At 43.9% G+C, this 13,586-nt stretch overlaps 1 protein-coding gene across 1 annotated transcript in view; it reads right to left on the bottom strand.

Annotated features, from left to right (window-relative positions):
• Positions 1-12,758: 12,758 nt before the first annotated feature.
• Positions 12,759-13,586, bottom strand: part of LOC119279794 (protein PLASTID TRANSCRIPTIONALLY ACTIVE 10-like) — a 38,212-nt gene continuing 37,384 nt past the window's right edge. Inside the window, exon 13 of the mRNA XM_037560913.1 lies at positions 12,759-13,521. Within this exon, the coding sequence (XP_037416810.1) occupies positions 13,128-13,521 (394 nt within the window). The 3' untranslated portion in view covers positions 12,759-13,127. The remainder of the gene's footprint in view (positions 13,522-13,586) is intronic.

The following is a 13,586-nucleotide window of genomic DNA, read 5'->3' as shown; positions in this document are numbered from 1 at the left end:
TCGGTGGCTACCCCTGCAATGGCCATGGCATACGGCGGTTCTGCGGTTCTCGGCCACGGCGAAATACCTAACGAGAGAAAACGAGAGGGGAAACTGGGGAAAGGCAAGAGGAGATCACGGCCGTGTCAATGGCACCCTAGGGGAAGACATGGGAGCTCGGGGCGGTGCGGATCGAACGACAATGTCGCAGTGGCCGAAGGTTGAGGAAGACGGCAACAACATCGATCTGGGGGTGCTGGACTTGATCTCGTTGGCGCAGACGAAGTAGCGGAGGCATTTGGAGCTCCTCGACAAGCTCCTAGCCAGCAGGGAGGGCAGTGGCCGTGTGGACGGGGTCGGTCATGGTGGTCGTGGCATCTGACTTCGTTTAGATAACCGGGATCGAGCGAGCGAGAAGGAGAAGTGGATCTGGGAGGGGGCGTCAAGTAGGAGTGAGGCCATGGGGGCAGGGGAGGCAGGGTGTCACCCTTATCCATTCCCCTTCGATGCCGGCGAGGTGGTCGGGCGGGAGCCCGGCTCTGTAGCGACGGGCTCGGGGAACAGGAGAAGACGACCGTGCAGGGACTGGACCACTGGGCCGGTTCGGTGGCAAGGCTCGGGGGGTCAGGGGAATCCCCTTTTTCATCGTCCTTTTGGTTTTTAATGTATTCTAATCCATTTCTCCTTTTTTAACACCGTTTTATATTTATTCTTATATCAACTAAATGGATTTTGTTAATTGTGAAACTATGCACACAATTCGAGCACAATATTTTTAGGTAGCACAAAAGTTTGGGGCCAAAAGGAAATACATAAAATTAGGTTTATATTTAATTGGTTATTTTAACTACTGTTGGACCTCTTATTAATTTGACAAGATTTAATTTTTGGGTCAAATAATGTTGGGTTCAACATGTCAAAGATCACTGGAATTTATAGAATGTGGTGAACATTTTAGTTTACTGTTTGACAAAATAATTTATTTGACTTTATTTTAAATTTGAATTGGGCTTTGATTTTTATCAAGTGGCAGTTTGGCTTAGCAAGCCTGATGACATGGCATCATTAGGGGGAGGTCACTGTAGATAACGACTTGAGGTGTTACATAATCTTCCCATTTCTGAAATTTCATTGTTAAATGATTGGGGAATATATCACACTATCCATTAGTTCAGTCAAGCTCGCCACAAGTCCACATATTATTGCCAATTGAGTAAGTCTTATTGGCGGGGAGAATATGCTATGTGTGTGTGTTTTAGAGAGTGAGGAAGCGGGAGGGGGAGAGAGTGTGTGTGAGAGGATTTGATGGTAGAAAAGGTCGCCAATGTCGTAATATTGAACTCTTAAAGTTAATGTGGCCCCGTTGCAACGCACGAGCGTTCTTCTAGTTTTTATAATACAATTGAATTGTACAAGGGGATAATTATTTTTGATGAAAAGTTTCTGTAATTAAGATTCACAAAGTTTTTATCCTGTTTGGACTCCGTTTGATATTGGGTTTCTGTGAAACATAAAACATGCAAAAAAACAGGAACTGGCACTGGGCACTGGATCAATATGTTAGTCCCAAAAAATAATATAAAAAGTTACCAAAAGTATATGAAAGTTGTAGAATATTGGCATGGAACAATCAAAAGTTATAGATACGACGGAGACGTATCAGCTACACACAGGTTGAAGGAATTGATTTCAATGAAACTTTTGCACCTGTTGCTAGACTTGAGGCTATTCGCATATTGCTTGCTTATGCTAACCATCATAATATCATCTTATATCAAATGGATGTGAAAAGTGCATTCCTCAATGGTAAGCTTGAGGAAGAAGTATATGTTGCTCAACCACCAGGTTTCGAGGATCCAAAATTTCCAGATCACGTCTACAGACTAAACAAGGCCCTCTATGGCCTCAAGCAAGCACCTCGGGCGTGGTGTGCCAAATATATGGTGATGATATTATCTTTGGCTGTACTAACCAACATTACAGTGACGAATTTTCCTATATGATGAGTGAAGAATATCAAATGTCTATAATGGAAGAATTCAAATTCTTTTTAGGTCTTCAAATTTGTCAACAATACAATGACATATTCATATCTCAGGAGAAATACCTCAAGGATGTGTTGAGGAAATTCGGCATGCAAGATTGCAAAGGCGTCAAAATCCCTATGCCCACAAATGGCCATCTATGCACTGATGAAAATGGTAAAGACTTCGATCAAAAGGTATACTGCTCCATGATTGGCTCTTTATTGTACCTATGTGCATCTAGGCCGGATATTATGCTTAGTGTTTGCATGTGTGCCTGATTTCAAGCTACACCGAAGAAATCACACCATAAGGCTGTGAAGCATATTCTTTGATATCTATCTCACACACCAACACTTGGATTATGGTATCCCAAGGGCTCTTCCTTTGATCTCATTGGATATTCAGACTCTGACTATGCTGGTGATCGAGTGGACCGCAAGTCAATGTCAGGCACATGTCATTTCCTCGGATAATCCTTGGTATGTTGGTCCCCGAAGAAACAGAACTGTGTATCACTCTCTATTGCTGAAGTTGAATACATTACTGCTGGATCTTGCTGTGCTCAATTGCTATGGATGAAGCAAACCCTTAAGGACTATGGCATCAATGTGAAGAATGTACCACTCTACTGCGACAATGAGAGTGCTATCAAGATTTCTCACAATCCAGTTCAGCACTCGAAGACAAAGCACATCCAGATTCGTCATCATTTTCTTTGTGACCATGTGTTGAAGGGCGACATCTCCATCGACCATGCAAATACTGAAGACCAGCTGGCTGATATCTTCACAAAGCCCTTGGATGATAAGAGATTTAGCAAGTTGTGGTGTGAACTAAATATCTTAGAATCTTTGAATGTTCTTTGAAAAGTACACACATCCTAACACTTATGCAAACTTGATGACTTAGATGTGCAACACACGAAGTAACGTGTTTCTTCAATCAATGAAGACTAACCCTCTAAGTGTGAAGAAATTAATGAAGAATTTGGTTCTCAGAACCCTACGACAATTGTACACGGTGTCTGAAATCATCATTCTTATACGGTGGGTTATGCCACCAACCAAAGTTGAAAATCTTCTATTTGAGTATTTCTTCATTTTTGAAATTTCCTCAGTTTTTTCAAATTCTTCAACTTTGCATTGTCTTCACTCTTTCCGTCGTTGTTCCTCATTGACTATATATACATTTGAGTTTATATGCTCTACAGCATTCACTTATTGCTAATTCTTCAAGTTGATTTTTTCTGCTAAGTGAATGTGACCGGACCCTTTCCCCCTCTATGCTAAACTCAACCCAGTCTGTTCACAAACTCTTCATGTGCATTCTATTTGAAACTCGTTCAAAATCTTCACTGTGTCCTTGTCAGCTAAAGAAATTGCAAATGAAACTTTAAAATATTTTTATCTGAATTTTCGGCTTTTGCCGCTCAAATCGTTACACATCCCATGATAAGAGTTATCTATCCACCCATGATCTTACACGATCTCCACAACACTGTACGTGGGTGACACATGTCGCTAGGATGAGAAGGGTCAGGGGCACGTTCGTCCATTTTCCTTGGCCGAGCGGTTTTTTCACTGTGGTTATAAATACCCCTCACCATCCTCAGACTGCATTTAACCCGCTCGATCTCACTCCCCTCGCTCGATCTCTCAAGCCCTGGCACCGCTGCTACCTTCATCATCGCCGGTGAGGAAGAGCTTCACTGTCTCGACCTCGTCGTCGTCGCACTCGCACCGGCCGCGGACATCTTCTCTCCGCCGTCGTTGTAGCCGTCTTCCTCTACCAAGTTAGGGTGTGGAAGATCTGGACTGACGAACTTCTAAATCTACACTCCCAGTTTGCCATGTTCTTCGTCAAGGGTAAATTAAAAGTTACTTTTATTGCCTTTTGTTCTACTGATTTCATAAAATCTTCAAAAGGTGTTTATTCTTCAACTTCCACACTCTAAACACCTCGCACAATCTGAGAACGCATATGACCTCTCCAAATTCTTCGCACCTATACTCTGTTGACACGTACACATGTCAGCTGCTGAATCACTAGGTTCTCATCAACTTAACTCATTTGCAGCGTTCCTCAAAGAAAAGCTGCATACTTCTTCTAAAAACTCAATAGTTCAAATTCCTCAACTGAAGAAAATGACAGATGGCAAAAGACCTTAGAAGGAAGGAAAGAAACTGGAAGTCAACACTGCTTTTGAGATCCCTGCTGACATCTATGCAGGGTACTGCACACCTGATGAGGCAACTCATGGGAAGGAAACCAATAATGAGCGCAAGGTGCGCATACAGAAAATTGAACGAAGATGGGCACGGGAATGGAGGGAGTACATATATGTTACTCCAAAATATATGAAGAAATTCGCTCTAAACCCTCCTTGCCCAAGACCCCCCTTGGCACCTGGCCAAAGAGCTGATCCCACAAGCATCAAACGTGGTGAGTATTTTGCAAATGAATGGGCCAAGCGGCAAGCCAAGTTGGCCAAGCAGGCCAAAGAAGTAGTGAAGAAATTCAATGAAGATTCTGTTGTTGCTGCTGCTGAGGCAACCACAAGCAAGAAGACAATGCCTAAGAAGCCTGCTCGCAAACCACCATCCTCAGCAATGCCCTCACCAATGCCCTCATGGCCAAGTTCTGCAATGCCCTCGCGGCCAAGCTCATCAGTGCCCTCACGGCAAATACCTCAAGCTTCTCCAGTTCCTCCAGTTGCAAAACCCTCAGCTCCTCCGGCAAAGTCCTCGGCACCTGTGCATCTCGCCACTTGCCAAAGGACCACAGGCATTTCAATTGCCTCAGGAGCTTCTGCAAGTTCTTCAGCTCCTCTTCTGTCTTCAAAAGGCCCTACTTTGCTGAAGACCAAGGCCACTGCAGGACGCGGCACTAGACCAAGTCCTCACAAGAAGCAAGTTGTCTTCCAAGTACCATCTGATGATGATGAAGTTGATGATGAAGAATTAGCCAATATCATCAAAGACAGACAGCAAAGAGCCGCTAGAGCCAAGGGAAGTGTTGTGCCTCTTCTATTGGATCCAAAGAAGATCCTGGATTTCATTGACCTCTGGCACAAAGACCCAAACACTCCTTTGCCAGAGTTAGGCCTCACTCTTGGACAAAGTCACATGTTGACAGCGTTCATCGCTGAAGAAAAATGGAAATATGATCAAGCCAGGACTGGGAAGAAAGCGCAGTATAAGAAACAGCGCTATCTGAAGGACAATGTTCTCAAGCTTTCGCCTGAACAACTCCTCGCTCTGCAAGCTGAGATCAAAACGATCAGTGATGATTTTGACGCCTACAAGGCAGAATGGCTGGGAGCCAAAGTCAGATTTGTCAAACTGATGAAGAAAATCACTTCCAATGTTGCCGATCCAACGCACACTAAAATTCCTCAGGCTGAAGTATCTGCTCCGCAAACTGATGAACATGCCAGCACCGCTGATGAAAATCAGGCTGCTGATGAAACTGCAAGCACCAGGGCTGAAGAAATTCCAGTTGCTAAAGAAACTGCCAGGGCAACCACTAATGGTGCGCCTGAAGAACATGTCAGGCCAGCCGAAACATCTGAAGCTACACCTGAAGAAGCTGAACAAGACAGAACAATTGCATCAGTTGTGCCTGAAGAAATTGCTCCAATTTCCTCTGCTCCTCCTGCACCAACACCAAGCCCAGTTCTTCCTTCTGCTCTGGAAGTGAAGAAACCAAAGGCTGCGGAGCGAGCTGCTCTAAAGAAAAGGAAAGCATCTTGATCCTCAGAATCTTCTGCACCGAAGAAGGCGAAGATTTTGACAAGCTCTCTTGAGAATCCAATTGATGCAGTTCCTCTCTCAAGCCAGCCATCAAAGGAACTTATTCCTTTTGGTGAAGATTATGAGATTCCAGATGAATCTGATGAAGAAAATCCTTCTACTGCTTCAACAGAGCAGATGGATGAAGAAATTGAAGTGGACACTTTCACTTCAACTCCCCTGGTATCATCGCCAATGCCTCAGTTCACTGCTGAAGAGGCAGGCGTGGAAGAAATGAAAGAAGATGAAGATGTGGACATTGGGAGCACCACACCAGTGATGAATGATGACTTTTGGGAAAGTCATCACCCCAACTCTCCTTTGTTCACACCACTGCAACAAATTCCTCAGTCCCTAGTACCTACTGAAGTTCGGATGGGCTCTGATGACATTCATACTGCCCCTTCCATTCCAGAAGATATTCCAGCCACTTGTGTTGATGACGAAGCTGCTGAAGAAATGGAGACCCAGGCTGCTGCTGAAGCAGAAGCTGAAATTCCTCAGCCTGCGGCTCCAGAGATTGATATTCCTGAGGTTATACTACAATTGACTGATACTCCTCTGCCTAAGCCGAAGAATCCATTCTCGAAGATGCCAAAATTCAAGGCTGATGATTTCTTCCATGAGCATGTGTTCTTCACCAACTACAGTCCTTATGACTCTGCTCATCTTAGAAGGAAGCGTTTCTGGACTGCCAGCCAAGCAAACTTCTATTCTTCACTGCTTTTTGATAAGGACAAAATCTTCGATCATGCGCATATTCCTCATGTGGACATGGAATCACTGACGTGCTTCACACCAGTGCTCAGTGCTCTTCATGATGCTGGATTGCTCAACTTTTGCACAAACATATGTGATTGGAATGAAGAACTGATTCTTCAATTCTATGCGACGCTGCACATCACTGGAAATTTTGACGATGTGAACTCTTGGGTGTTGGACTGGATAACAGAGAATACTCATTTCAAAGCGTCGGCCTCTGAATTACTTCATGTCCTACCTGTAAGTCCTCCCCTTGACAGTGCCCATCGTAGGTATCTTGAGTCTGGACTGTCTGATCACTGCATGCAAGTCCTGATGAAACCGCTGAAGCTTGGTCAAGCCCCAAGAACCAAATTCCTCGTGAAGGAATTGCTATATGTGCCTCAAACTGTCTGTCGCATTCTAACCAAGACATTGAGTCTAATAAAAGACCACGACTCAAATGATGAAGAAGTCATTGGCATCATGAAGAACATGTTGTTCAATATTATGCATGGTATCCCAATAAACTACCATGACTTCTTCATGCGTACTATGGCAAATGTTGCACTGTCTTCCTTTGAATTGAAGCCTTATGCTCCCTGGATTATGAGATTCCTCAGATCAAGGTCTTCAATCAACTACAAGGCTAACACACTCAACCATGGCAGTTACTTGCCCCCTATTGAAGTCTTCAAGCGGACATTTTCCTCATTTGATGAAAAGGGCAAGGCCCCTGCAATTATTGATGAGGGCATTCGTCCATTGGATGGACAATTCTGTAAAGCTGCCTCATACTCCACCAATGATGACTCTGCCACTCATGATTCTGCTGCCAATGCCTCAAAGCTAAGTCCTCAGGCAATGATACGTCTCCAACGTATCTATAATTTTTGATTGTTCCATGCTATTATATTACCTGTTTTGGATGTTTATGGGCTTTATTTTACACATTTATATCATTTTTGGGACTAACCTACTAACCGGAGGCCCAGCCCGTATTGCTGTTTTTTGCCTATTTCAGTATTTCGAAGAAAAGGAATATCAAATGGAGTCCAAATGGAATGAAACCTTCGGGGGCGTGATTTTTGGAACAAACATGATCCGGAGAACTTGGAGTGCAAGTCGAGAAGCAAACGAGGCGGCGAAGAGATAGGAGGGCGCGCTCACCCCTCCTGGGCACGCCCCCTATCTCCTGGGCCCCTCGAGCAGCCACCGACGTACTTCTTCCTCCTATATAAGCCTACGTACCCCGAAAACATTCAGGGAGCCACCAAAGAAATATTTCCGCCACCGTAACCTTATGTATCTGTGAGATCCCATCTTGGAGCCATCGCCGGTGTACTGCCGGAGGGGGAATCCACCATGGAGGGCTTCTACATCAACACCATAGCCCTTCCAATGAGTTGTGAGTAGTTTACCACATACCTTCGGGTCCATAGTTATTAGCTAGATAACTTCTTCTCTCTTTTTGGATCTCAATACAATGTTCCCCCCTCTCTTGTGGAGATCTATTCGATGTAAACTCTTTTTGCGGTGTGTTTGTCAAGATCCGATGAATCGTGGGTTTATGATCAAGTTTATCTATGAGAAATATCTGAATCTTCTCTGAATTCTTTTATGTATGATTGAGTCATCTTTGCAAGTCTCTTCGAATTATCGGTTTGGTTTGGCCTACTAGATTGATCTTTCTTGCCATGGGAGAAGTGCTTAGCTTTGGGTTCAATCTTGTGGTGTCCTTACCCAGTGACAGAAAGGGTTGCAAGGCACATATTGTATTGTTGCCATCGAGGATAAAAATATGGGGTTTATATCATATTGCTTGAGTTTATCCCTCTACATCATGTCATCTTTCTTAACGTGTTACTCTGTTCTTATGAACTTAATACTCTAGATGCATGCTGGATAGCGGTCGATGTGTGGAGTAATAGTAGTAGATGCAGGCAGGAGTCAGTCTACTTGTCACGGACGTGATGCCTATATACATGATCATGCCTAGGTAATCTCATAATTATTCTCTTTTCTATCAATTGCTCGACAGTAATTTGTTCACCCACCGTAATACTTATGCTATCTTGAGAGAAGCCTCTAGTGAAACCTATGGCCCCCGGGTCTATCTTTTATCATATAAGCTTTCAATCTACTTTTATTTGCATCTATATTATAAAATACCAAAAATATATTTATCTTATCATGTTATCTCTATCAGATCTCACTTTCGCAAGTGGCCGTGAAGGGATTCACAATCCCTTTATCGCGTTGGTTGCGAGTTCTTTGTTTGTTTGTGTAGGTTCGTGGGACTTGTGAGGAGCCTTCTACCGGATTGATACCTTGGTTCTCAAAAACTGAGAGAAATATTTACGCTACTGTGTTGCATCACCCTTTCCTCTTCAAGGAAAACCAACGCAAGCTCAAGACGTAGCAGGCAACGGCTCCAAGGGTGATGACTGATCGTGAGCTTCTCCTCAGTCTTCATCAAAAGGTCGATCGCAATCATAAATGGGCCAAGCGTCAGTTTGGTTCAATTCTTCACAACATGACTGCTACGTATAATTCAGTGAAGAAGAACCATTACTACCTCAATGAAGTTTTTGATCGCACCTGGGCTATTCTGTCTCATCTCTACGGTGATGAGGATCTCAAGCAGATGGGTTTCAAGCAGGACGTCAGCTAGTCTAAGCCTCCGGCGAAGAAATTCAAGAAGGTCGAAGTTCCTCCTTTGGTGCCCAGCTCATATTCTTCATCACGCGACACAGATGAAAATGAAGACTTGGACGACACTGTGGCAGGCCCTACTCCAAAAACCGACCCCAACAATGTTGGCGCTCCTCCATCAACTTCGTGATGAAATTCTTCAGGGGCGTTAGTCCTCATTTTTGTCCCTTTTGGTCATTTGATGACAAAGGGAGAGAAATTTGAGTTAGTCTTCAAGCGGGTCTATCTATATGGACGTTTTTTTGTTAAGTTACAATTCTCGCTCTTCTGAAGTGTTTGTTGATTGAGTTGTAACTTAAGTCCGGCGGTGACCTGATACTTTTGCTTTGTTTTCTGCATGCTATTTCCTCATATATGCTATGCACGCATGCTGAATTACATCAGTCACCACATTTCATCATGCATTTCAAATTCTTCATTCGATATGTTAAATGCGTGTATGAATCACAAGATATAGGGGGAGATCTCCTTGATTCTACTATTCAAGTGTTCATTGCTTCAAAAGCAAATTCCTCACTATGCACATCTTCAGGGGGAGTTCTTCTATATCTTGCAATTAAATTCCTCAATATTGAGCACTTTCAATTCATATGTTTATCCCCGTTGAAAACTTAACCTATATTGTCATCAGTCACCAAAAAGGGGGAGATTGTAAGTGCATCTAGTGCCCCTTAGTGATTTTGGTGTATTGAAGACTTATAGATTAAGGGACTAATATGTTTGTGAGTGTACACAGGCTCTATAAGTCGATGAGGAGTTTGGTATTTACAGTGAAAGTCGATCCCTAAAAAAGAATGTCTTCGGCTGAAGACTTTGGTTCTCCTGAAGACTTTGAAAGTGAAGAAATTGGTGTGACCTTGAAGACTTGGATATTCATGCGAGGATTATGAAGCGTGAAGACTTTTGTTTTCGTAGTTTTATTTTCTCCTTCTTGAGTCATAGGAAACACCGTACTGTTAAAGGGGGTCGAGGTAATACTAAGAAAATTGATTTCCAAGTGATGCTCATCTCAAATCCTACACCTACCTAGTCCTTTCTAGTGAAGTCATTGAAAATCTCATATTATCTCAGTCAATTTTTTTAGTGATAGAGACGAAGATCTTTTGGTCTCTGAGGAATTTGTTCTGACTGGGGAGTTAGGAATTCGCCAGTGCGAATTGCCTACATAGTGAGGAACATGATAGCCCTAAGGAATTCGAACCTCAAATCCGACCGTTGTTGTGCTACGCGCTAGTTGTCCAAAATATCCTACCATCTAACGGTCATATCCTGGAAGGGCATTTATGTCTTATCATGTCGGGCTGCTCCCTAGGCTATAAATAGCCGCCCCTTTCAACCACTAACTGGTGGTTGCTTCGAGAGAAACTGACACTTGTCAATTGAGAGCATCCCATCCTCCGAGTACTTTGAGCGAAAATCATCAAGTGAGGAAAACCCAAATCCCAAACCCAAACCTACAAACCCAAAGTGATTGAGCATCACTGAAGAGATTGTTCCTGTGTGAAACCGACGCTTGTTACCTTTGAGGACTGTGTATCCTCCAAACGGTTAGGCGTCATGGTCTGAGCATCCAAGAGGAATTGTGGATTGCCGAGTGACCAAGTCTGTGAAGGTTTGGAAGTCACCTGTGAAGACTTACCACGAGTGTTGGGCGAGGTCTGTGTGATCTTAGCTCAAGGAGAATACGGTGAGGACTGTGTGTCCAGAACTGTGTGTCCTCGAGTTTAAACACTCAGCCGCTCCAACCAGACGTACAACTGTCATAACAGTTGGAACTGGTCTACCAAATCATTGTCTTCACTAAGCCTACTGGTTCTATTTTCTCAACCCTTTCATTTCCTCATTCATATGTTGATAAACCTGATCATTACTGTTTGAAGATTTTGACTGAAGACTTTTTTAATTTTCTCAATTCAATTTCTTTAATCACATTGTCTTCAGCCTGCTTATTCTGTGTTTACGCTTTCTGTACTCTATGTTTGTCTTTCATTTCATGATGATGACTGTGTTATTACCAGCCCCGTTGATGAGGGAGGCCAAGTTGGCCGACCGCACAGGCCCCCAGTCCAGCAAATAATATGTATCTATATATAGAAAAAAAAGTGGCAGTGAACAAGCAATACATGCACGTGCACAGGCCGGCAGCCCACTCTAGCACTTCCGATTTCTTCGATTTGCAATACATGGACGTACACAGCCCAACAGCCTGCCTGTTAGCACTCCTGATCCAATCGCACGCATCAGTTTCGCTCAGGTTAACCATCCACCGTTAGAACTTAGGTCGAGGAGAGAGAGGTCTCGACTCTGGAGCAGGGCGAGGGCGGCAGATGTCGGGTTAGAAGTGCGTACGCGGCCGCCGGCCGGCCATGCCCCACGCCAGAGTTTATATGGCGGCATGTTGCATCGTCCCTTGCCGCCCTTGTCAGCGTAAGTTTTTCATAGGAGGCTCGACTTTATTTTGCTAATGCATGCTACTTTTTGTTAAACTTTTTTTTTTCAAAATCTTGCATCTAGATAAAGTCTTATTGATTATATTAGCTATGAAGTCCTATTCGTAGTGTAAATTGATTCATGTTGTGTTTGTTTTATAAAACAGGAAGAATAATCAATCATGTATCCTAGAAGGAGGTATGATTCCAATACATTCGCGTTCGTATATGATATATTTTATAAATATTATATGAAATAACACATATTTGAAGTTATTTAATTAAGTGAAAGTTTGCTTTACTTACATTGGTTCTTTTTTTTTTTTGGAATTTAGAGCCCTATTTTGATTTCGGTCCCGGGCCCCCAAATTTCTGGAGACGGCCCTGGTTATTACTCTCTGATGCTTATACCTGAGTACTTATTTCGCTGCTAGTTGTTTGTGACTTAGGAATTTCCTCACCCTGAAATTCCTTAGTGACGAATTTGTAAAAATCGCATATTCACTCTCCCTCTAGTCGACTTAAAGCATTTTCACTAGGGCAGCACGCCGCCTCGTAGTTTATTTTTTTTTAATATTTAATTAATGTAATGTGGACGTGTGGACTCTCTCGGCCTTCGTAGCCGGCTTTAATGTTTGTTTGTTTTTTGAAATATTTGTGTGTGTGTTTTGCGCGCCGTCAAAATAGGTCGGGCTAGCATTGGGCACATGCGTCGACCCAAATGCAAAAGCGGACGTGGGTGTCCGCCGGACCGATCCAAATGAACAAAAAGCAAACAAAATTATTGTCCGTTTAAATCGGCGCGTTGGAGTTGCTCTAACGGTTCTGGTAAACGACTTGGGTCAGGCATCAGGGACAGGGACGCGGTACTGGCGCCCATTCTTGCAAGCACAAGCATTTGCTTGCACGCACACACGGAACGTCACACACTTGCACCAAAGCTTCACGCATGAACCACTCGTACTACATTCTAGTCTCCTACAATAATAACAACCAGTAAAGGTACCAACAAACAGCTTGTCGCGGCCGTCTCGTTAATTAATAATAATAATAATAATAAACGTACCAAATCCGTCTGGTTGAGCAGAAAAGGGGCTCAAAATGCAGCCTGGTCAACAAAGACAACACCAGATCGCTCTCTCTATGCTTATGACTAGTACTCCACATCTACAAAACCAACCAACCAACAATTTCTTATACTACTACTAGAGTAGAGGCAGGGTCTGATCCATCATCCATTCTAAACAAGGTCAGGTTCACCTGCTTTGACCTGGAACTGTCTCTTCCTAAATTCTCCTTTGCATTTGATCAGAAAGTCATCATAGGCTATTCTAAAAAAAAGTAATCATAGGCACGCACAACCGCACAATTGAGTGCCAAATATTCACATCCCTCGCACACAACAGAACAACAGCTACACCTAAAATCTCTACACCACGCCATCTTCATTTCGTGATGTAGAACCGGTTGTGCGGGGCGCGGGGGTCGGTCATCTTCTCGAAGTCGAGGTCCATGTCGTCGTCGTACTCCTCCTCCTCCTCCTGCGGCTCCGACGCCCTCCGCCGCCGCTCCCGGGCCTCGGCGGCCTCCCGCAGCGTCTTCTTCCGGACGTAGTCCTCGTATGACGTCTCGCACCACTTCTTGGCGTCCCCGATGATCTGCTGGTTGTGCCGCTCCACGTCCCGCTCCAGCTTCACCTTCTCCGTGTTGCGTGGCTCGCCCCAGTAGTCGTACCGGTACATCGGCTTCGACGGGTCGTAGTAGTCCTTCCCGTACACAATGGTCTCGTCCACGTCGTACCGCCCCGGCTCCTCAATGGGGAGGCCCAGGGCCTTCCGGCTGCCGGTTTATATAGATGTTAATGATGAGAGCGTGTGTGTTGGATGTGATGAAACTTGTTGTTC

This window comes from Triticum dicoccoides, chromosome 3B, assembly GCF_002162155.2.
Source record: "Triticum dicoccoides isolate Atlit2015 ecotype Zavitan chromosome 3B, WEW_v2.0, whole genome shotgun sequence".
Classification (NCBI taxonomy): domain Eukaryota; kingdom Viridiplantae; phylum Streptophyta; class Magnoliopsida; order Poales; family Poaceae; genus Triticum; species Triticum dicoccoides.
The sequence above is the reverse complement of the archived record's forward strand: the minus strand, read 5'-3'. Positions and strand labels throughout refer to the sequence as shown.